This window comes from Vulpes lagopus, chromosome 8, assembly GCF_018345385.1.
Source record: "Vulpes lagopus strain Blue_001 chromosome 8, ASM1834538v1, whole genome shotgun sequence".
NCBI classification, from domain to species: domain Eukaryota; kingdom Metazoa; phylum Chordata; class Mammalia; order Carnivora; family Canidae; genus Vulpes; species Vulpes lagopus.
The window spans coordinates 27,848,058-27,874,118 of record NC_054831.1 but is presented as its reverse complement, the minus strand read 5'-3'; the positions used below and the strand labels follow the sequence as shown (position 1 = coordinate 27,874,118).

The following is a 26,061-nucleotide window of genomic DNA, read 5'->3' as shown; positions in this document are numbered from 1 at the left end:
CAATTGGTTAAGTGTCCGACTCTTGGTTTCAGCTCAGGTCATGATCTCGAGGTTGTGGGATCAAGCCCCGAATTGGTCTCTGCCCTCTCCCTCTGTTCCTCCCCTTGACTGCCTTCTCTTTCTTTCAAATAAATAAATAAAATCTTTCTTAAAAATCCAAAACAACAAATATCTAACCTTTAGCACCAGCACTTTTTAAAAAATTGTTCCTATTTTCAGTGCCTTTATTATTGGATATAAACATACTATAAAGATCTTTTAATTCAACAATTAGCATGCCCAGTTGAGCATACACAGGTGCTTGGAATCATTCAAGGTGCTGGGTTTTCTAATTATAAAGCAGATCTATACCTAACTTCATGAAATGTACAGTCTAAAAGTGCTTATTTACACAAGTCAAAATAGATTGCTCAGTGACAAAGCTATCAGAATTTTTAAGGCATGTCTCTACTTAATAAAGTCATTTTCTCATTATTCCTGGGTAATTTACCTCTTTGTCTCTGTTTTTTATATTCCTCTACCTTTATTCACTTTCACTTATCAGAGAAGCATAAAGTAGTAGAAATTAAATATTTCCATTTTATATAATAATTGGATTTTAGGATAAAGGTTGGAACTGCAGCCTAAAATCTAATTTGAATATAAATAAAGTTTTAAAATTATTGACTAAATTTTTCCATTCCATCTTTAAATCTTTTTGCTAATCATAAAAATTGTCCACCTAAGGGCAGATAAAAATACAAAGCATTTCATCCAGAACATTTACCAGATTGAAACGTAAATGGTGAAATGACATTGAAGACTTGCTCGTAAATGTTGTAGGGTATGTGTGTAGGACGGGGCCATCACAGAGCAGAGGTTTCAACCATCGTCTGTTTCCTTACCTTTCCCCCAAACAAATCAGGCAACTTGGAATCTATGGCAAGGGCTAGGATCTTACAAAACAACGTTAACTCTGATCGTATGTGGTAATAAACTGGAGTCAGAGGAGTGGACATTGTCACGGGCAAGGAATGCAGATGGGACATGAGGCAGCGCAGCGACAAAGAAACCTTTCTACTCTCTGTGTCAGGAGTCTTGGAAAAGAAGGAAAGCAAGGCAACCGAGAGGTGTGCCTTGCTGAATCAACTGAGCCCTATCTCATGCCCACCAGTGACCAAACGTAACCAAGGAGCCCATGGAAGCAGCGGAAAAGTAGGGGTGGGATGCATGGAGCCAAAAATGGAGGGAAGAGGCTCAGCGGTTGAGGGTCTGCTTTTGACTCAGGGCGTGATCCCGATCCTGGGATCGAGTCCTGCATGGGGCACCCGGCTGGGACCCTACTTCTCCCTCTGCCTGTGTCTCTGCCTCTGTGTGTGTGTGTCTCATGAATACATAAAATCTTGAAACAAACTGGGATGGAAGAGAGGCCCATCAAGGACACTGGTGGGGGGGGGGGGGGACAGAACAAATAAAGGGTATGATCTTACTAGGACTAAGTTGTTCGGAGACTCTAACTTCCAACACACCTCCAGGCACCGTTTCAGGCCTTAATTAGGATGCCTTAACAATCTTTAAGATAAAATTATTTTCTTATCACTAGTTTTTACTTCAATGACTTATGCCAGGATCTTACTAAAGTTTCCAGCCATTCTGCTCACTAATCTTCTAAGTACAAATGAGAAACTGGAAAGGGTGCATGTTCACGGGGCACTTGATACAAGAAATTCGAACACAAAACAAGAACCAGAGCCATGGGACACCTACAGGACACCAACACCTGAAGCCATGCTACAAACTGGGGAGGTCAGAAATCAGACCCTCTAGATAGCACAGCTGTTCTCACTAGCACTCAATATGATAGAGCTCTAAGGGATGTCAGAGGACATCTCATTGCAGCTAAAGACCAGGGAACCCTTCAGTTCAGCCCTCCAATTACTTTCTTCTAATAATTAATAATAATAATAATACCCATAGTACCTAGTATGTGCCAGGTACTGTCCCAACCACTTTATGGGTGTGACTTCTCTTAATCCTACAACCACTCTCATGATGTATGTATTATTATCTGTACCTTCTCAGGTGAGGAATCTGAGGCCAGAAGTGGATAAGTTATTTGCTCTGTCTCAAAACTGATGAAAGGGCTGAGCTTCCTACCCTGAGCCTACACAGTCTCCCGCCCCTAAAGAGCATGCTTATTTTCCTACCTTCCTTCTACTTCCTTCACCTGTGGAAACATCTGCAGAGAAGACCGGCTACTCGGTGCTTCCCTTAGCTTCATTATGCTTCATTATGCAGTAAATGACTGAATTCTGCTTAGCAGACTTGTACATAGAAAATATCATCAGAACACAAGGTCTTCAATTTAGTAATGCTGGGTTGTCTATAATTGGGAGAGAAGAATAACAGCTTGTTTGTCCTCTTTCTTTCCAAGACCCTTAACTGTTCTTTGAAATGGTTTAAGCAATTTGATGCCAAAGAACTTCATTATCTCCAGTTTCAGCTCCTTTAGTTCTGTGTGAAAAATAAAGAATTTGTAATCATGAAATAACAGGAGGGAAAGTTAGTGTAATTGTAAGCTGAAATTTTACTGACTCTGATAAATTATCTAACTGGCAGCTGAACCCATGCATGTTAGTGCAAGGCCTCAGACTAACTATATCACACCCTTGAAGTTATGAAAACTCCCATTTGTTAATAAGTCACCCACCAGCACTGTCTGAGGTTGTCTAATTTCTTGCACTTTTTTCAATTCTAGCACACCTAAAATCACCCCTTGAGCGCACTGGTCAATAAATGACCTTCTTTTCTGCTGCACAGAACCTGAAGCGGGTGGCTGAGACCTGGATGGATGAATTCGCCGAGTATATTTACCAGCGGCGCCCAGAATACAGGCACCTGTCCACCGGGGACATCTCCGCCCAGAAGGAGCTGCGCAAACAGCTCAAGTGCAAGGACTTCAAATGGTTCATGGCTGCAGTGGCCTGGGACGTGCCTAAGTACTACCCTCCAGTGGAGCCCCCACCTGCTGCCTGGGGGGAGGTGAGGAGAGGCTGCATGAAACCTGCTCTTACCCAGTGTGTCCATCTCTCCTGGGCTCAGTTGGCGGGAGGGACTGCCAAAGCCTCCCACTCCTTGCCCTAGAGCCAAGTAAGAGTAGTTTATATCATCTCTGATAAGTGAACACCCAACTATTTTTTTTTTAGAAATCACCAGGTATAAACATTCAGCCCTCAGCTTTGATGGTCCCACCCAAAACTCTTGGCCACTACTGACTCCTCAAATGGATTTTTTTAATACACCTGAAAAATATTTTTATTTGAGATTAGTGAAATGTCCATAAGAGCTTGCAGAGAATGCAAATATCTGTCATGCTACTGTGTAAATAAGTATGACTTGATCTCCACGATGGAATCCCTCACCATCCTCCATGCATAGCTTTGTTGCTATTTGTATATGCGAGGGTGAGGTAACGGAGTGGCTTGACTATTTTCCTAGCCAGAGGTGCTATGCAGAATCATGAAGGAATGCATTTCCATAATACCCAGAACTGTGGCACACGCAGAAGCCACATCGGTTGCTTAAATAAGCACTAACCTTTCCACCTTGGAATGCTTCTTTTTTATCTCACTTCTTGATTTAAAATGGAAAGAACTGAATAGCCCCAGTTCCCAAAGTTAAAATATCTATCTTTTGGCACAGAAAGGACTATTGTTCTGGGTTCAGTTGTGTTCAATCCTGTTACTATAGCCTTCTCCTCGCAGAAAAGCATATGCTAAAGCAAGGACTAAAATTGGATAGGGTGGATTTATCCTAGCAATTTAATCTGCTTTTAGCAGGAGGCTATGAGGGGGAAATTGCAGGCTGGGTGGAATGCTAGTGCTGTCCTCGTTCTCAAGGATTTCAGATGCCAGGAGGTGACTAGAGTGCATTGTGGGGGAGTTTTTTCATCACTGTCCCTGGTTTTGCTCTGTGGGGGAGAACATGCCTCAGCCTGGTTGGTGTCTGTGGCTTGTCTATATACAGGTTTCCCCATGACGTGGCTGGAACAACCAGGATACTGAAGTAGCATTCTTGCGTGAGCTGTCCCAGCTCCCCTTGGAAAATGTTTCAAGTGCACTGCTTGTTTTGCCAAGCAGATCCAAAAAGATGTTCTCTACCTGTGCCTGGGATACCCAAGGCATGAAGGAGAGTCAAGGTCCAGAACATCACTGCATGTTCCACTTCCAAATGGTTTTGATTGTGCACATGATCCTAATACTGGCTGCTTAAGCCAGTTGATAATCTGATCTAATACTTTGCACCTTAAACATTTCACTAAAGCATCCCTGGAATATTAATAATATTAGTCAGCTCCTACTAGTATCAATCACCACGGACTTCATTTAAAGCAATAGAAATGGAAAGTATACCCCAAGAAAAGCTTTCTTAGCCTAACACATTATATGACCCAGGAATTTGTTGCTCAATAAGCGGGAGGGTGCCTGTGTAAGATGTTTTTGGTTAAGGTTACATCTCTTACCTATGATCATTTAAATGCAGCCCTGCCTTAGTGACTCAAAAATACTCTCAAAGGGGCACCTGGGTGGCTCAGTCAGTGAAGCATCTGCCTTGGACTCAGGTCATAATCCTGGAGCCTGCTTCTCCCTCTCCTCCCCACTCTGCTCTCTCTCGCTATCTCTGTCTCTCTCAAATAAATAAATTTTTTTAAAAGAAAGAAATACTCTCAAAGACCTCAGCATCATTGTGTGATCTGCAACCATTTAAAACCCTATTAAGCTTTTCCCCGTCTTACGTGGAAACATATATTTTTGTTCCTACGTTGTTACCACTTCAAACTGCAGCAGGTCACATTTTCCCTTCATACCTGATCAAATAATAACCAATATTTATAAAGCACCTTGCTTGGAAACAGACTCAAAGCTTCCACTGATATTCTAAAAAAGATACAACTTCCCAGAAAAATCAAAATAACCATCTAAAGGCCAGGTAGGCTTTAGCAGAAGATTGTTATTCATTACCTTGCTTGCCTTACACCTTTACACTACTTGCCTGGCTCCTAGAAGCATTTGCATTCATCATTTCTGCTCTAAACAATTACACATTGAGAAGATCAGATTTTTTTTAACACGATGATAAATTTCTTTCCCTGGAGCTTCAGCACAGCAAACAAAACAACATTATATTTAGGTTTTGGGAAAGAAAAAAATGGGCTATACTTCAAGGACCAGTTGCATTCAGTTGCATTTGTTCCATGAAGGTGTGGGCCACAGCAAAAATGAAGACCCAGAAGACTGGAGGAAGGCAAAAAAGAAAGGAAACCAACAAGTGACAAGGATTTGGGTTGGCAAACACTCTTGAAAAATACCTATTTCCCAAGCAGACTAGATCCGTGGGAGTAGAAGTAGTGCATGTACATTTAATGCAGGAGGCGAGAGAAGTGTTGAAATGCAGCTTGATCTAAATGAAATCATGAAAAAGAGAACTACTTTCTAACTATATATGTGGTGATAGCAACCTACTTCTTAACAGTGGATAAAAATTACTAAATGTGCAGGATATATCTGTGGATCATTTTCTCTCTGAAAACAGCTCTTTGGAAGTTCTCATGCTTATGTTTTTCTTTTCCCTTTAAGAGGGCTTTTTAAAATATTTTTTTTGTTTTGGAATAATTTTAAATCTGCAGAAGAGTTGCAAAGATAGTACCTCAAGTCCACAGGTTAGTCTTCACTCCAGTTCTTCCAAGGTTAACATCTTAATGTTTGCCACATTAACCACAGTATGTTAAAACTAAGTAATTAACATTGGTACAATACTCTAACCTAAACTACAGATTTTATCTAGATTTCACCACTTTTGTCATTCCCTTTTCTGTTTCAGGATCTAGTCCAGCATACGAGAGGGCATTTTAATTTTCTATAAACTTTAAATTAATTGTTAGAGTGGGCAAAGCTCCTAAATAAATATAATAGGTCAATTGCTGTTTCTGTAAGAAAGTGAAAAGGGAAATGCAGACTATGTGGCTCTTTTGAAGCGGTTATAGAAAGGAACCACAAACCTCCAGCAACGTAAACACAAGAATCCGTTATGGGAGATCTGTGCCAGAAGCACGGTAACTGGCTGTTTTATGCACTTGTACTTGGAACGGTTTCCACCTGCTTGGCTGTGCCAGCCTGATTCTGGGTAAACAATGAAGTGATTACGCAATTTTTGGCGCTGGTTGTTAGAACCCACCTTGTAAAGGATATGTTCCAGACCATAAATAGCCTATAAACTGCTGCTCATTTCCCTGACAAATTCAGCTGGATTATTGCATTTGTCTCTTAACTCATCTCTCTGCTTCTGCCCTCACTCCCTTTGGCTTATTCTCACCATAATCCACTAAAAATGGAAGATCAGGTCATTCATCCATTCAACACCTTGCAATAGCTACCATCTCTCTTGGAGTAAAAACCAATGTCTTTATCTATGCCCTGAATGGTGTGACCCTTGCTGCATCCCCTCCAACCTCATCTCTTACTACTGGCCCTCTGGCTTCCTCTTCTCTACAAACACTGGCCTCATCACCGTTCCTCAAATAGGCCAGGCACAATCCCATGCCAGGGATTTTCCACTTGCTCCTTCTACTTAGAATCCTCCAGCTTCAGGAATCCTATGGCTCCTTCTCTCACTTTCTTCTGATCTTCAAAAAAATTACCTTCTCAGTAAAGCCTTCACTGATCGTCCCATTGTGTGCAACAACCGACACACACATGCACACCCATACATGTACACTTCCAATCCTCCTTTCCTACTGTATTTTTCACCTCAGTATCCATCACTATATTAAATATTATATGATGCATTAATTTATCATGTTTCTCATCTATTTCCCACACTAGAAAGCAAGATTTGTGACACAGGGATTTTGTTGATTTGTGAAGTTACTATTGCCTTCAGTGTTTGGAACATAGGATGTGCGCAGTAAATATTTACTGAATGAATGAATGATGAATCAGTGGAGGATTTTGGCTCCCTGTTGTTCCCCTTGCCGCTCACCACTCTGTCTAGACACCTCCATGGAGCACTCTGAGCTCTTACTCTGCTCCACTTCATAGGGGAAAAGTCTCTGTACCCTCCCTTTTTGGCCATACATTATCCGCCACTTTGGAAAGCTTGGCCAGGAAGAGTTTGAGACCGGAATCTCAGGTAACCGATCATGATGGACTCTCAGTCAAGCAAGATATTAAATATTCTCTTCTGCCCTAAGGAGAAGAAGGGAAAAATCCCAAAGTGAAAATCCTCTGTTCCGGCAATTTCCAAACTCTCCCTGCCAGCTTCCTACTTAGAGGCAAGAAGAGATTAAAGTCATATCTGATAGAGAAGTAGCTCTCCAGAGAAGAAGTCACTCCATCCTGGGGGTGGTGGATAGTGGGTGGTTCGTCCTCTGGGAGTGCGTAGAATGGGTGGAGCAGTGGGGAGCAATGGGGCCCAGAGGAAGTAAATAGGATTTTTGAGCCGTGTACTAAGTCGAGCATCCCTTTGTGTTATTCAAATAGAAGCAATGCGCTTTTCCACGCTGCTGTGTTGGACAGGGTAAGAACAAGTTTAAAGTGGAAAACTATTCTTAAACCACGCACATATGGAGTGCCTTTTTTGTGTGTCAAGATACTAAATGAAAGAAGCAGAATTTCCTATTATCTTTCTCATTCTTACCCCTTCCCCTCCTTAGAATTCATGAATTTGCTAAAGACATTTATAGTATTCCTTTATAGTCCAAAAAGAAGAGTTCTGCAGAATCCCAAATATCACGTGGAAGAGAGAATAAAAGATGTAAAATAGACAAACGTGCCTTTCCCAACCAGCGCCATAGATTCTTTGAAGATACGTCTGCTTTCTGTCCTCAATGTGCCAATCTTGGCGCATCCGTCTGTCTTCTTGCAGTTGTGCAAAACTTTTTTTTTAATCTTTATTTTAAAAACTCATCTCAGTGCTGAAATCCTTAGGCTGCTATTTAAATTCCTTTCTCAAGATTAATGTCACCCAGGACTGTGGAAATTCACACAGGCAAGTGCCCTCAATAATTCCAGCCATCCTCCTTTGCTTCAACTGCACTTGACTTCTTTAAAACTTGCTTTCCTCCTCTTTCTTCTAATGTCTTCATGGTATACAGGCTTTTCAAATTTCTCCATGTCAGCTTACATGAAAGGAAGTTTGGCCCTCGGTGGCGTGTTATCTGAAAGACCATCTGAGGATGTGAGGTTGTCTTTTTCAAATCCGTTCAGTGTAAATGCTACTGCTGTGTAAGCCGAGCTCAAAGCCAGCACTTGATGCACCCTGAGTGAGGCTCTCTCCTGCATTCCCTTGGGAGAGCTCAGGCCAGTTTTCCCCGCCTCTCCGCCCCTGCAAGCCAATCTTGCAACTCTGGAGAGCTGCAAAGTGAGATTGTCCTGCCATTCACTTGGCATCAAGACAAGGACTGGCCCTGCCATTCATCTGCTTTCTGCCTAAACCAGATCATTAAATTAAGCAGTCATTCAGAGATGATTTGTCATTCTCTGAGTGTATTAGAGTTGACTTGATCTGTTATTTATTTTCCTAGGCAGAGGCGATGCAGGTACACTATGCTAATCCATCTCTCCGGAGCTCAACAATGAGGTTGAGAGAAAAATGTAAGAACACATAAAGAATCAGGTTATCTTTAAGATGTTACTATGTGTTTCCTGAGTTTCTCAACAGTTGAGACAGTTGAAGGCAAACTTAAAATGTCTTCTGACAAACTTGATTTTGGTTCCATACTCCCAGAGGAGTAAATTGGACATCTTAGTGTGTCAGCAGGGTCATTTTGGCGCAAGTCTAATGGAATCAGAGGTGTTTCCGAGCTAACAGATTGTTTTTCTTCTCTTATATAAATATGCTAAGCAAAATGTTCTGTCTTTTCTATTTATTGTGCTTGTCCTTAAAATATATGTATTCATATCCATATATGTTTGACACACATAAATACATACCTCTTCGGGTTCATGTGACATGAGTAAATGAAGCTTTAAGTGTAGGTTAGCCTAGTCATTAAATCATCTTAGTGTTTAATTTCCAGTGACAGCTGGTCACTTTCTAATTCCAATACTGACATAAAATTAATGGAATTTGAGGATCACTCAATTATCACAACAGGATTTCCAATCCAAGCCTCAGGAATTGACATAACTAGAAAAAATTCGATATAATTTTTCCAGGCATGGACAAAGTTATACCTCCACCTTACCCATTCTTTAACATAGTGCACAGTTGACTCAGAGCTAAGAGTGGTCTGTGCAGTACCAACAGCCCTCAACTAGCCTTAAAAGTCCAGTGACCATCCAAAGGTTATTGGAGAGCAAGAATAAGCACACTAAAACATGGGGAAAATTCTTGGGGTCTTGGAATAAAAGTGAGAAAATACTGGAGGTCAATTCTAAGTGATCCAGACTGATGCCAAAGTAGATTATTGAGCTTGAAATGTGGTCTTAATCATTTGCAGACAGGCAATAGTTGAGAACAAGAGCCAATACCCGCCCCCCCCAAGTGTCCTTACAATGTACTGCTAGCAGTAGGTCTTGGCTGGTCCTGTTCCAAACTCTGGGAATTACAGGGACCACACTGCTTAAAGGTAAGTTGTCCCTTACATTCACAATAGAAATCTCTTTAGCAACCTAAATATCATCAGTCAGTCTTAGATTTTGTAAGCAACCTGTCTTGATTTGGGAGGAAGATAGGTGCTTCTGTGTTTCCTGCTGCCATCATAGCTAAATACTTTCTCCACATTTTATTTTCCCAAAATTATCTATTTATGGTTTTTTATCTACTTGAGTTACATTTCTTCCTGTTAATTTTGAGATTCAAGAATTGACTTTGGCTAGCTTAGATTTTCAAAATCTGTTTTTGTCTAATCACCAACTCCATAAGAGTTGGCTAACCAACTCTTGCCTTAGATCTTTCCCTTTTTGTAATGCATTACTTTTTCTGTTGAGCCTTTATTCCACATGATACCTATTTATTGATCAGTTTCTGGATAAGATGCTCGATTCTTTAGGCCCAATAAGAAGGGAAATATAACAAGATAATTTCAGAAGGAGCTTAACTTTCTAGCTCGATCCCTAAAATGGGAGAATGGGGAGGACAAATCAGTTTTTTTTCAGTCTTATTTTAGACCCGAGTCATCCAGAGCTAATCACACATATCCAGGCTCTTTGCCTATGGGTTTTGTTTTTTGTTTGTTTGTTTGTTTCGTTGTTGTTGTTTTTGCCAGAATTGCCAACAAGTTTGCAGCAGTTTTGTTCCCGATCCTAGCATTCAAGTACTGCCATTCTATTGGAAATAATAAAAAAAATATAGTGTGAAGCCAGAAATAAAAAGCTACGTTTTCCGCAATATTCTTACTTTAAGATTTACTAAGATTTCCAATGCTAAAAGCACAGCAGCAGCATGGTTTTGTTTAATCACAAAAAACAGACAAAGAAAATACACAGAACATGGCTATCACCTTACATAAAACTGGTAACTTGGAACTCCAGAATATGGGTTAGTGTAATCTCAGCACCAGACAGCAGCAGGTTCTTGTGTGGGATTGACAGAGGTGTGGAATAGGTAATAAAGAAAAAAGGAAAAAAGGCATTACTGACCGTTCTAGACTGCAAATAAGAAATCAACAAATATTCCCAGAAAAAAGATAATCTTTTACAGAACAGGAACTGAAGCAATCAACTGCGCCAATTACCAGTAAAAATCAGACATCCTCATGGGCTCCAAGCTGAAGACAAGCACAGAAAGATTATAGGAAACCAGTAATGGGCCATGGAAATGAAGGGGTGAAGCCCACACCTATCTCAAAAACAGAGACAGAGACCCATTCTTTTCCCTCCTACTCCCCACACTGTCCTCATGGGGAGAAAAGGGGGAAAAAAAAAACCTGCTGATGGTAGAATCGAAAATGAAACACTGCGGATGCCAGGGAGACAAAAGCTTCTAACACCAGAGAAGGAGGTGTCAGAGATAGACTTCAGAAACCACCAACAACAAACACATTTAAAGGTAACAATACTGCTTTGTAAGAAAAGACCTTTGGAACTCTAGACAACACAGAGTCAGAGACAGGAAGGAAGCTGTTATAAATCTGCCTTAGCTCTGAGAGACATAGAGGCGACTGTACAGAGAGGCCATAGTTTGTAATACATCACAGTAACAAAGAGAAAAGAGCCCTACAGAGAAACTTTCCTCCACTAGCCCAAGAAAATGAGTTTATTTATAGGTGGAAAATAAAAGCAGATTACAATAAAACCCCATACAGAGATATTCAACAGGGATAAAGATAAAAATGAGCCAAATAAAGTTCCAACAGACAATGAAAACATACTACAAATGTGGCCACAAAGAAGAGGAAAAATTCAACATAAGGTTTCAAAATGAACTAAAAGAATTCCCAAAACAATCAAAGCTTGCAGGAACTATGCACACCAGAATTAGAACAGCCCAGAAAGGAAATGGCTAGAAAGATAGGAAGTATGGTGATATGAAAACAGAGTTGAAAACTCAGGAATGAAAAGTAAAGAGAAGAAAAGAAAGATTTCAGAAATGAAAGCTAAATTGGAAGGAAGAGAGCAGCAAGAGCCCATGGAAAACGCAGTAAGAGAAATTGAGTCTGGAATAGAGAAAAAATGAAATTCACAAAGTGGAAGGAGAGAAAAGAAACAAAAGGACTCTACCAAAGATCTAGAACAACAAAGATGCAAAGGTGATTGAACATGAATACCCAAAAAGGAAAGCTCCGCCAAGAGTGAAAGACAACAAATACATAAAAGTATAACTCAAGAAAATCTTCATAAAGTAAAACAGTAAAACATTTGAATCTACATATTAAAAGAGCTATGTTTGAGAAATTCAACCAGAGGCATCGACACTGAAACGTTTCTAGTAAAGTCATCATATTTTTTCAAAGAAAAAAAATTAATGTTATGCATCCAAAAAAAAAAAAAAACCTGAGTAAACTTTGAAGCACAAATATTTTGTACCAGAAGACAATGAACAACATTGTAAAGATGCTCCAGAAAATAAAATAAGAGCCAAAGACTTTTTTAAAGATTTTATTTATTTATTTGCAAGAGAGACCGTGTGCCCGTGTGCGCAAAAGAGCAGGGGGAGGAACAGGAGGGGAGGGACAAGCAGTATTCCTGCTGACCAAGGAGCTCCCAGTGGGGCTGATCCCAGGACCAAGAGATCATGACCTGAGCCAAAGGCAGACATTTAGCTGACTGAGCTACCCAGGTGTCCCAGAACCAAAGATTTTATTTCTAAACAAACTATGCTTCAAGTATGGAGGCCATCAAAAAACAGTTATAAACATTGAAGAACCCACGGATTATTTTTCCCAAGAGTCTTGCTGAGAAACATACTAGAGAATGAGCATCAGGAAACCAAGGGCACCTGGATGGCCTAGTCAGTTGAGTGACCAACTCTTGGTTTTGACTCAAGTCATGATCTCAGGGTCTCCTTCTCTTTCTGCCCACTCCCTCCTTTCCCACCCCACCCCACCACTCATATGCATGCACTCTCTCTCACTCAAAAAGAAAAAAAAAAAGTATTAAAGAAAGAGAAAGGGGCACCTGGATGGCTCAGTTGGTTTATTGTCTGTCTTTGCTCAGGTCATGATCTTGGGTCCTAGGATCAAGCCCACATCAGGGTCCCTGTTCAGCAGTAAGTCTGCTTCTCCCTCTCCCTCTCCTTATGCCCCTCCCCCCTCAGCTCATGCTCTCTCTTTCACTCTTTCTAAATAAAATTTTTTCTTAAAAAAAGAAAGAAAGAAACCCAAGAGATGTCAAGAGTAAGTTGGCCCAACGTCTGGTAGAGATTGGCTCTAAGGATAGAAGAATATGCAATTTTTCTATGCTCTAACCGTGCAGAAATAAAACAACTACAAATAGGGAAAGTAAGTGGAAGTAGAATAAGTTCACTGATTGTCCTAAAGGCATTACCTAGAGTTAAATATGTTTATACACTATGTTTATACATTGAGGAAGAGGGAAGAAAAGGGAAAAAGATTACAACTAACTAGTATTGTTTAGAAAAAAATTAGGTATTATCTTTAAAAAAAGGAATCATTAAATAATATATATAATATTAATGTAAAAGTAAATAGTAGAACAAAATATATAAACCATATTAAATGCCAAGATTACAAAGAGAAAAGAAAATGGATCACATAGTGACTGTGTAGATACAGTAAATACATAATAAATTGGTATGTCAGAGCTGAGATCAAACATATAAAGAAGTATACCAAAAGAAAAAATCTAATATTGACTGACTGACCATTAAAGCAAATCAGTCTGTTGAGACATACCTAAACCAAAATGATACAGAATGATTAACGATAAAAGAATATCAACAAAAATATCAGACAAAGGAAGTAGATGTTGAAATTTTAATATAAAACGAGGTAGGACAGGGTGGAAAAAAAGCTAAAAAGTCAGAGACTACAATCTATAGAAAAGCCACTTTCATAAGGTAGAAACTCCTGGAAATGTAAGAAGAAACAGAAACACATCAATAATAGGACAGTTTAATTCTCTAATAAGGATCTATATAATCTAAACCATGTAATTAATTATAAAAATATATAGATCTGTTTAACTCTGAAACATTTTTAAATTTACCTTTTTTTCAAGTATACAGAAGTATGTTAATATTTTTTAAAAACCCACAAGGGTTTTTTTTTTAAGATTTATTTATTTATTTTAGAGAAAGAGAGTGTGAGCAGGGGAGGTATAGAGGGAAAAGGAAAGAGAGAATCTCAAGCCGACTCTCCACTGAGCATGGAACCAGTCTCAGGGCTAAAACCCAGGACCCAGAGATAATGACCTGAGCTGAAACCTAGAGCCAACCTCTTAATCGACTGAGCCACCTAGGTACCCCCCCAAAACACAAAGTTTACAGCAGGGATCTAAAGATAAGAAGAGATCCAAATATAAAAATCAACAAAATAAAGATCTCAAATTTGAATTGGAAATGTTAAGGTGAATACATGACTTTTGTCCCTCACTTTCTAAAAATACAAATTTTCTAGCTCTTGCACTGAAAGTCCTAGAAATAATTTGAATCCCATCCCATTAGTACATCTAACTCCCACTGTGGTCTCTATATACGATTTTCCACTAAATAGAACTAAGGGTACTCGAAGAAATGACTGATTCCAGTTGTGGGGCAGGAAATATAGAAAAATATGCTGGGATATTTGTTGCTCCAGAAAGCAAAGAGAGTAAGGAAGTATCAAAAAATGATATGGTCACATCAATAGGACATAGGGGTTAGCTAGAAGAGGTTCCACTTCCCATAGATGGAAGGACATGAACATCAAAAGAAAAAAAAAAAAGAACTCCCCTATTAGTTAAATTGTACTAAATGTTTAAAAAGCTATAAATTCATGATGCTTTTTATTTTTATTTTTGAGAGAGAGAAAGCAAGTTGAGAGAGGCAGGGAGGAGAGGCAGAGAGAATTTTTATCAGGTTCCATGCCCAGCACAGAGCCTAATGCAAGACTCGATCTCACTACCCTGAGATCAGGACCTGAGCTGAAATCAAGAATCCGATGTTTAATCAACTGAGCCACCCAGGCGTCCCCATAATGATGCTTTAAAAAATGGAAAGAAGAAAGAGAAACAAAATAAAAACCAGTAGTCACCATTGTCAGTTGCTAGGACACCAAATCATTACTTTGAAAATTGACATTTTAAAGAGAAATAATTAAGTATCTCTCATGTTTTTCTGGTATAATACATATTTCAGAATGTCCAAAAAGCCCTAATGGCTAAGAGTTTTTTCCTGCAGACTCTCAGATAATAAACAGAAAGATAGAATTAGAAAATCAACATTTTGCAATTCCTAGCACAATAACTGATTCAGACAATAGTCATCATTGGATGGTAAAACAGAAAAAAAAGGGATGAAAAACAATAAAATCATCAAGGTACTGCCACCTGAACCCACTGATCAATATAACATCATTGAAAGTGAATCATACACATATTCTGATATGATGCAATGTGAAGACATTTTAGACAAGCCGAAAAATCAAGAACTACCCCCAAAATGATTTTTTTAAAAAAGCAACAACAAAACTGAATTTGAATTTAATCAAGGCTTTAAATCAAACTTCAGTCGACAGGAAATTCAGAGAGTAGAGGAAAAATTTAAACAATTATCTCCAGCCAAACCTAGGACTTAAGAACCTAATTTCTTCAATCAGTACATGGCAGGGAGAGAACAGGAAGAGGGAACTACTCTAGATCACAAAATATGCACCAGGCTCTGTGAATTTCACAACCACAAACAATGAAGTGAAGCTGGTTTGGATCCTGAATACAATAATCTGAAAAAAGATATTTTTAGACAACCGGACAAATCTGAATATGGGTTAGGTGTTGGATACTAAGAAATTATTGTTAGTGTGGACATGCGAGAAAATTCTTTCTCTCCCCTCATGCTCTCACCCTCTCCAACTCTCTCTCTAGTTACCTCACTATCTTTTTCTCCATCTCTCTCTCCTCTCTCTCTCTCTTTCTGTCTCTCTCCTGGAGAAGCTTACTACAGTACTTAGGGGTGAAATGATAGGATGTGTGGGATTTTCTTTAAAATTATCCAGCCAAAAAAGAGTCAATTGGGAAGCAAATAGATGAATAAGCATGGCAAAATGCTGATGGTTTTCAAATATCAGATGCATAGAAATCTTCATAATAAAAAGAGTATTTTTCAATGCGTTGCCTTGGAAGGTATGTGGGAATGTAATAACAATAGGAAAAGAGAAAGTAGAAACATGCATTTTGTTGATGTTGTAGGCATAGCTAGATATCAGCATTTTTATTTTACTTGTACCCTGAAGCTAAAATCATTTTATTGAAACACATCATCATATCCTATCTTGTTTGAATGGCATAATGCCTCAATAATATAATATTTTACTCAAATTTTATACTTAGAATATTTATTAGCTCTTAGAGCCAGTCTGGGATAACATGAGACAAAATGCTATATAAAATACGAGCAGATGGCACCTTTTTGTCTGCCAAAATACCTCCCTCCCTCTCTCTCTCTCTCTCTCTCTTTCCCTCTCCTTTCTCTCTCTCATTTCTAAAGGTTAGAGCCCTAGGTTAGTAATTGTCTAGAGGTCTTTCTTCTTTCTCACCAGCAGAATAAAATTAACTGTTGAAATCATACTATGATTAGTAAAATTTATAGAATAGTTTATGTTTTCAAAATGCTTACTGTAATTGGTTTAATCCTCCAAACGTACATGACACACAGAGTCCGATTATTCATCATTTAACTAGATAGCAATAGAGATCACACTGATATTTTTTTTTTAAGAAAATGGAAAAGAGACACCATTAAGCCATGCTCACAGGAGATGATAGTCATCACAACCAAAATTGCGATGTAGCAATCTGGGTTAAATCAGTTCACTTTCTGGTATAAAGAAATAACCTATGAGGAAGTAAAATAGCCAAAGATGTTAGAACTAAAAAGTCTTGGACACACAGAAGCCACGGAACTGAGAATGTTAAGCAGATGTCTAAGGCAGGGCTTCTCCGGTGTACAGAAGCATTTGGTGTGGGAGAGTGCTCAACCATGAGCCCAGGAGCACCTGCAGCCACAGGAAACCACTGTGTATCTTCCCAAGAACATCGATTTTACCTAAAGGTTAATGGGAAGGTAACAATCAAATGAAATGGATATGTTACAGAATAGAATGCACAATATACAACAGTTTAGAAAAAATAAAGCGTACTTCAAGAAACTGCACTTCAATCCAAGACTGCTGACCTCCCAGACGCACATCCCCTCGTGGTCAGCCGGATCCACAGGTAAAGGTTTAAGAGGCACCGGCCTAAGGAAAGGACTGGATGAGTGAAACTGGCACTCCTCTTTGAAGATACAGAAACTTACTCTTTTCCTGTGCTCCCAATAATCGGATCCCCAGAGACTGACTTGCCCCAGCTAAAATGCACAGGCCTGAGAACAATACCCAAATGTCCACTGTTAATTGTCGATGAAAACTACAACCGTCTCAAAGCTCAGAAATCCGTGTGTGAGCAAAACCAGTACTTTGCGCCTCAGAATGCTATGCATGCGCCCGATGTTCGTTGGGAATCTCTCTATCGATTCTGCATGATAAATCACCGTTGAGTAGAACAGAAAAAAGTAAAATCCATATTGTCAGCACGTTCTCTCCATGTAAGCAAGCTACGTAGGAGTCAAGCATTTGTTTGATGAACATGCAATCAGAACAAAGACAAAGAGAATATTTGATGATATCAGGGATGCCAGGGGGTTTGGTTTGCCAGAAAGAGTAACACTTGAAGTCTACCAGCTACAAAATCCCACCTCCAGCTCCATCCTAAGGACATCCCCTGCCATTGGGACAGAGAATTTTAATGTACAATAGGTGGTTATTCCGGGCAGCATTTAGATGGCATTGCCCACATGACATCTAAATGGCACCTTTTTTCTTCCCGTCCATTACTGGCAACCAAGACTTGGGTTCTAATCAACACATCTTTTACTTCTAATCAACACATGTTTCTCCTTTTATTAAGACTATATTTATTTATTTGAGAGAGAGAGAGAGTGAGTGAAAAAGACAGCACCAGCAGGGGAAAAGGCAGAGGGAGAGGGAGACACAGACTCCCTGCATAGCAGGGTAGCCCTCTTCAGGGCTCGATTCCAGGACCCCGGAATCATGACCTGAGCTGAAGGCAGATGCTTACCCAACTGAACCACTCAGGCGCCCCACAACTTTATTTTCTTTATGCTGCTCCATTGAGTAGGGCATTGTAGAGTTTTGCTGTCCATCCTGTCTCCTTCAGGTGACCTTACATAGCTGTCATCTGACCTGTCAAGTGTTCATTTTCATTCACGTTTTCTCATTCAGCAAATATTAATAGACCGGGCACTGACTTGTCACAATGGATGAATGGTGAGCCCATGAGACATGGTTTTTGTTCTCATGTGGGTTAGGGATTAGTGAGCTATAATGAGAGTAAGCTGTTTTCATTATTTGGAAGGAGAGACACCTCACCCACAACATAACTACCAAGCCCTAGAGTTCTTGAAGGCTTCTTCAATGGCACAATGACTTCTGATGACAAGACCATGTCTCTACAGCCACAACTGGCAGGCCATGACAGAACTGGGAGATGGTGTTTTTCTCTATTTCCAGGGACTACTCTGTGCATCCCCCCAAAAGAGCAAATCCACAGTTCATCCCCTTATATTAATAGGCTACCTGATATAAGGGCATTACAATGAGCAGATAAAATGCCGCTTTGCAACAACATCCAAATTAAAATTTGAGATAATTAATAAAGTACTAAGTTCCACAAACTCAAGCTGAGCTCACTGTGCTGTGTGTGAGGATGTGCAATGTTGAGACAAGCACAAGGCCAAAGAGGAAATGACGGTTGTTCTCAGTCCCTTATAGGTTATTACACATCCTAGATTCTTCTGAATTCCCAGACACTTTTCAAATCCCAGCTCCAAAATTTACGGGATATGTTAGAATGAGGAAAGTTTTTTAATCTCTGCTTTCTCAGTAGTAAAATGAGATTAGAAGGCCCTACGTTATAGAGTTTGTTGAGGATTAACTCCCATGATTCACGTAAAGCTGTTATCTCAGTTTCTGGCACATGACAAGGAATCAACAGAAGTCACCTGTTAATACTGCAGTGGTGGTACTCCTAAGAGTGGTAGTAGGAGTAGTAGCAGTGAGTCCATATTTAAATCAACAGTTAACAATAACTGGGGTTTTTGTTGTTGTTATTAACAGGCTCTGGACATCTCAAAGAGAGATAAAGATACAATGACCCAAAGATATAATTCTGTGTCTGCTATAGTTACTGATAATTAAAATTTAAAGTATTCCATATCGAGAGGCGCTGCGTGGCTCAGTTGGTTAAGCAGCCAACTCTTGATTTTGGCTCAGGTCATGCTCTTAGGGTCCTGAGATGGAGCCCCGAGTGTGGCTTCTTTCTCCAGGAGAAGTCTGCTTGAGGATTCGCTCTCTCTCTGCATTCCCCTGCCCCCACTTGCATGAGCATGCTCTTTCTCTCTCTCTCTAAAGTAAATAAATAAATCCTTTAAAAATATATAATTAATTAATTAATTAAAATACAATAAGAGAAACTACATTTAATTCCCTCTCATAACAAAATAAAAAAATAATTCCCTCTCATGACAAAAAGAAAGTAAATAAATATTCTTTCCTAAAGAAAATTGTTTTCGTCTTCTCTAAGAGATCCAATTTTCCAGAACATGTTTTGGATCGAAGATAAATTTTTTTAATATTATATTTATTTATGAGAGACACACAAAGAGAGAGGGAGAGACATAGGCAGAGAGAGAAGCAGGCTCCATGCAGGGAGCCCGATGTGGGACTCGATCCTGGGACCCCAGGATCATGCCCTGAGCCAAAGGCAGATGCTCAACTGCTGAGCCACCCAGGTGTCCCTGGATCAAAGATAAAAAAAATAAATAAAACAAGGAAATTGAATATGGAAAAAGAACTTGTTTTCAATAGTGTCGTAATTGACCATGACATTCTGAGTGAGCAGTTTGGTCGGGGAGGGGAAGTGGTGAAGAGTTCAAGTTCTTATGTATGTTGCCTATACCTGGGTTACACTGAGCAGAGGAAAGTGAAAGGATCCTCTCTCAAGTACTCCTTTCTCTTACCTCTCTATCTCCCCCTCTCCAAATGAATTACAAAATTGCTTACGAATTTAAAAGTAGACTTTGCCTCTTCCAGCTTATTAGAATATTCTCTCTCGTTTTAAAAAACCCTTTGGGCTGCCCTACTTTGGCTACAGAATACTGGGACCACAGCTGGAAAGCTTAGCTAGAACTACTTGAGCTACAGGTTAAGAAAGCAATCTGGGTTAATTTCTAAGGAAGATGGTATGGGGTAGAAGGGAGCTAATCATAGATAAAGCAGAATTAGAGAGAGGAAAGTAAAAATAAAAATGCTTACCACTTGCAACGATCTACAGCTGGTCTTAATGTCTTCCCCATAACCGGAAATGATCCCAGTGCTTTGGGGGAATTTCCAGACAGTTCTCTCTCCTAAGACAATTATGCACCATCACAGAGGAACAGATAATTATATATACATATGCAAATATAAAAATATTATATATACATATATATTTGTAACTTTTCCCTTATGTGTAAAATGGGTGTCAAATACCTCATTGGTGTGAGATACAATAATTCCTAAATACATCGAGAAAATTATATTCACTCAGAGGCCTATTGGACGCAAGTTTCTTCTAACATCCACCCTAAAGCAAGAAATATGACTTCTATGACCTGCCATTCTCCCAGAGCTTGGCTTCTTCTCTTTTATGGATTTACAGAAAGCAAAAACAACTGTTCCAATCATTGTCAAATAAGCACTGTTTTTTTATAGTAAAATATACATTTACCTTTTTAACCATTTTTAAGTGTACAGTTCAATGACACTAAGTACATTCACATTGTCATGTAAGCATCACCATCACCCATTTTCAGAACTTTTTCGTTATCCCAACTGAAATTCAGTACCCACATTAAGCAATTCCCCACAGCTCCTAGTAACCTCTATTCTACTTTCTGTCTCTATGAATTTGACTTAGTTTTAGGTACCTCATATAAGTAGAAACATGCAATGTTTGTCCTCTAAGGGCTGGCTTATTGCATTTTGCATAATGTCCTCACAGTTCATCTATGTGGTAGCCAGTGTCAGATTATCATCCCTTTTTATGGCTCAATAATAGTCCACTGTGTGTATGTATACCATGTTTTATTTATCCATTTATCTGTTAATGGACACTTGGGTTGTTTCCACATTTTGACTACTGTGAGTAATGTTCCTATGAACATGGGTGGACAAACATCTATTCAAGTCTTTGCTGTCAATTATCTTTTGTATATACCCCAAAGTGGAATTGCTAGAGCATATAGCAATTCTATGTTTTAATTTTTTGAGGAACCACCATACTGTTTTCTACAGCAGTTTCACCATTTTATATTCCCACCAGCAATACATAAGTGTTCTAATTTTTCCACACCTTTACCAAAACTTGTTGTTTTCTGTTGTGTTTATAATTTTAATGGATGTGAAGGAGTATTTCAATGAGGTTTCAGTTTGCATTTCCCTAATGATTAGTGATGGCAAACATCATTCCATGTGTTTATGCATCACTTGTGTAGCTTCTTTGAAGATATCTTTATTCAGGTCTTTGGCCATTTTTGAATTGGATTGTTTGCTTTTCTGTCATTGACTTTTAGGAATTCTTTATATATTAACCCCTTATGAAATACATGGTCTGCAAATATTTTCTTTCATTATGTATCTTTATACTCCATTAATTGTGTCTTCTGATACACAAAAGTTTTGAATTTTGATAAGGTCTTATCTATTTTTTTCTTTTTTTAGCTTCATTTTTGGTGTCATATCCAAGAATCATGCCAAAATCCAAAGCTAAGAGGCTTTTCTCCTGTTTTCTTCTAAGAGTTGTATAGTTTTAACTTTTACATTGAGGTTTCTGATGTATTGTGAGTTAATTTTTGTACATGGTGTAAGGTAAGGGTCTAACTTCATTTTTTTGCATGTGGATATTCAGTTTTCCCAAAACCATTTGTTGAAGACTCTTTTCCCCCACTGAAAGATCTTGCACCTTTGTAAGGAATTATTTAACCATATATGGTGGTGTTTTTTCTGGGCTCTTCATTCCATTCCAGTGGTCTATATGTCTATCTCTATGTCACTATCAACTGCTTTAACTATAGCATTATAGTAAGTTTTGAAATTAGGAAGTGTAAGTCTTCCAACTTTGTTCTTCTTTTTCAAGATTGTGCTAACCATTGGAGTCCTCATGAGATTTCATATTAATTTTAGGATTTTTTTTATTTTTGCAAAATATATCATTGAGATTTTGATAGGAATTACAGAATCTGTAGGTCATATTAGTTAGTATTGATATCTTAACAATATTGTTTTCCAATATATGAACATGGGATATCTTTTTATTTGTTTACATATTTTTATATTTCTTTCAGCATGCATAATATTTTAGCCAAATATTTCCTCAAGACACAGCCCAGGCAGTTCCCAGCTACAGCTTAGTAGGCTTCTCAGGCTCCCCTGACCCCAATCTCTTCTGTTTCCGTGGCATGGCCTCCATGGGACATCTCACCCCAGAATTCGTGGAAGGAAATTTGAGGTCAACCCTCTGTTCCTGAAGTGATATTTGGCTCTATTGTCCTGGCCTCACCTCTGTTTCTTTACGTAAGTCAGCTCCATAATTCTCAGCCAGAACTGAGACTGAGACTGCTACCAAACTGAGTCCTGATCTCTCCTCCAATGGCCAGCCCAAGTTATCACTCCAACTCTGATTGAGAGTAAGCCAAACAGAGACATTGAGGTCTACAATTAGTAAGTATGGGGCTTTCTTGAGGCCTTAACATAAGAGGTGGGATCCGGGGTCTGCCACTGACTTATTGCAACATATCAATTCCTTGTGTAGCAGGTTGAGTGATGGCCCACAAAAAAAGGTATGTCCACATTTTAATTCCCAGAGCCTATGTACGTGATTTTATTTGGGAAAAAAAAAAAAAGAGTCTTTGCCATGAAATTAAGTTAAGAGTCTTAAGATGAGAACTATCCTGAACTACCTAAGCGGACCCTAATGCCAATGACAAGTATCCTTATAAAGACACACAGAGAAGCGACACATAGCAGGGAAGGCTATGTGATGACAGTGGAAGACATTGGGCTGAGTAGCTACAAGCCAAGGAATACCAGTATCTACCAGAAGCTTGAAGAATCAAGAATAAAACCTCCCGTAGAGGCTCTGGAAGGAACACAGGCCAGCCAACACCTTGGTTCTGGACTTCTGACCTCCATAACTGGGAGATAGTACATTTCTATTGTTTTAATTTACCAGGTTTGTGTTCATCTGTTAAAGCAGCTACAGAAAATGCATATCTTTTGGTTTCCTCATAGCAAAATAGAAGTAATGATCATACCTACTTCACTGAGTTGTTGTGATGATCAAATGAAATAATCCATAGAAAGCATGTAGCATAGGGTCTAACATAGCAAGCTCTCAACAAACAGCTATTATTATTTACAGTCATTGAAACCCTGATTTGCATTACATATGGATGGAGGAGGCAACATGTACTTCAGTCAACAAAAGAATGATTGAGAGTAATTGTTTCATGCATGAGATATCTCTCAGTTGTGGTGTGTGTGTGTGTGTGTGTCTGTTTGTGTTTAAAGCAAAAACTACAGCCATTTTCTTGTCTACTAGTGCCCACGGGTACAGGGAAAATATCTCGCATGCACTCCAAAAAGCAAGTTCTGAGTTCTCATGTGTCTCTTTATTGGAGGTGGAAAGAAATCTATATATGTGATAAGCATGTGAAACAGACTTTACAGGCCACCAGATATATAAAGCAAGGTTATTTTGTACAGCAAACTTTGTGTCTGTCCATATGTACATTTTTCTGGAGAGTTCATAGCTTTCATCAGATTGTCAAGGAAAGGTTGTGATTCCAAAAGAAGTTTAATATCACTTACATAAAATGACACTGACAGCCTTGAATGAAAAGATGAAAACTAAGCTCAAAATATAAATGAGGCAAGTACCACATTCAGCTGGCGGACCACCTGTGGCTCAAAAAAAGTCACTGTTGGAGCTTTGCCCATGGCCTTATTCCAGCAATAAAAAGAGATGAGTCAGGATTTTGGTAAGGATTTGAGAGATGAATGCAAGCAAGTGGCTTTGGGGCTCTAGCAATCTCCTCACTAGGACTAGCATGTGTGTAGTGCAGAAAGTGGGTATGAAACATATCCAATGAAATCTCCCAGCAATAAATTCCTTTTAAATTATCTGAAAAATACAATCTTCAGAGAAGCCTCTTGGTGAACCCCTAAGATCAATTGCAAAAATCATAATAAATAGCTGTCATTGTGACCCTTCTTATTCATCAGCAGAGAAACTAACAAGAAAAGTAGTTAACCATCTTCCTTATTAAAAAGGAGGTTATTGAGTTAGTACTATGTGTTATGGACTGAATTATGTCCCCCAAAATTCATATGTTGAAGCCCTAACACTTCAGCAATATAACTATATTTGAACATAGAGCCTTTTAGGAGGTAATTAAGGTTAAATGAGATCATAAGCATGGGGCCCTAACCCAATAGGACTGGTATCCTTATAAGAAGAAGAAACACCAGGTCTGCACATAAGGAAAAGACCGTGTGAGGACATAGCATGAAGACAGCCATCTTCAAGCCAAAGAGAGAGAGGCTTTACAAGAAATCAACCTTGCCAACACCTTGATCTTGGACTTTCAGCCTCTAGAACTGAGAAATCAATTTCTGTTGTTGAAGCCTCCCAGTCTGTGGTATTTTGCTCTAGTAACCCTAGCTGACTATTACACCAAAAACGACGCCAGGGCCTGAGGCTATGGAAATGATGGAGGCATAGCTTCTCCCCAAGGGCTCCAGTGGGGTCCTCTGCCAGAGACGAGAAGCCAGCCCTTGCTGGCCTCCCAAAGCCCCTGACACTGAGATAGGGCTTACCTGACTTTCGCTTGAAACTGCGTGGACTGGCTGTTTAGGTTGTTCATGTACCCACGATCCCTAGCCTAGAGCTAGACTCATGTTGAGTTTTTCTGAGAACTCAGTTGCTTTGTTCTGCATTGTTTTGTTGTAGTTTTTGTTCTGCTCTATTTCCAGAGGGAAATATAGTCTCACTGTCTCCCAGAGAAAGGATAACTCTTGGCTTTGAGAATCAATCATTCATATCAAAATCTTAAAAAAAAAAAAAAAAAAACGCAACCTGGTCATTTTCAGACTGAGTGGTCATTACTCACTGAATCTGAGTAATCACATTGACAGTTAACTTGAGAAGAGGTACATTATATGAAATGCTCAGATTAAAAGTAGATATAAGGTTATTGTTCAGAAAGCTGGCTGGAGGATCCAAGCATTTTGAGATCATTACACTAACCATTACATAAGGTGGTGCCCCAGAGTAGAATGTGTGGTGTCACTGGTTTGAAGGGAGTACATTTGCTTTTTTATAGGAAATATTAATCAGTAGCCTTTATTAGTTTTGTATGAACTTCTATGACATAGTGATGGAATGTGGGTCAGTATGACTCAGAATTTTAAGGCTAGGTCTTCAAATCTCACTATTTTGATTCCCCATTTGTTTGATTTTATAGCAGGAGGTAAGAAAGAGAATGGAAATACTCTTACTACTATTCAGTTGTGTCTGCTACAAAATGGAAATGATATGGCTTTATAATATAAGGCCCACAGAGAAACATTACAGGGAAGTAATTATACCATGAAATATTTTATAAATATTACATTATAGTTTAGTATCCCAAATGCAATTTAACGTTTCCACCTTTTTTCCCTTAAAGATCCAAGTCACCTCTTTTAATATGCTGACTGTGTTTAACAGTGATGAAATTTACAATAGAAAATTCAGACCCTGAATTATCGTACTTGAAAATAAGGACAATTTACTGACCTTCCTTAGAGGGATGGCTATTAAACTCAAGAATGAGTTCAAGAGAATCTACTTCTCTGGAGAACTTTAAAAGCCCATAGATTATCATGTGTCTCAGGGATTTTGCTGCAATCCTGTCCAGTGTCAAAGGGTCATATCCTTCTCAGAACCAACCCATAATTTTGATTGCAGATCTTCATTAACAAATGGTTCTAAATTTTACACAAGAGCTTAACATCTCTATATTAGACAAGCTTTTAAACCTGTCCACATTTCGACAATCTGACCTGAATTTGGAGGAATAATTATTTTATCTAGACACTGTGTTGTGTGAGTAGTTTTTCAAGTACTAAGAAGGTGCTTTATTTTTAATGCCCTTGGCTTTGGGGATAACACTGAAAGTGGCTTTTCAGGATTATATTGGAACTGGAGCAAATCTTAGATTTATTGGCAATTCATAGATGAATCTAACCATTGGGAGAAGTGTTTGTATTCATAAAATAGCAATCCA

The 26,061-nt window shown here is 39.0% G+C and overlaps 1 protein-coding gene across 1 annotated transcript in view; it reads left to right on the top strand.

Annotated features, from left to right (window-relative positions):
• The window catches only part of GALNTL6 (polypeptide N-acetylgalactosaminyltransferase like 6), a 1,140,566-nt gene that overhangs the window by 1,072,844 nt on the left and 41,661 nt on the right, over positions 1-26,061 (top strand). The window contains exon 10 of the mRNA XM_041767135.1: positions 2,800-3,021. Within this exon, the coding sequence (XP_041623069.1) occupies positions 2,800-3,021 (222 nt within the window). The remainder of the gene's footprint in view (positions 1-2,799; positions 3,022-26,061) is intronic.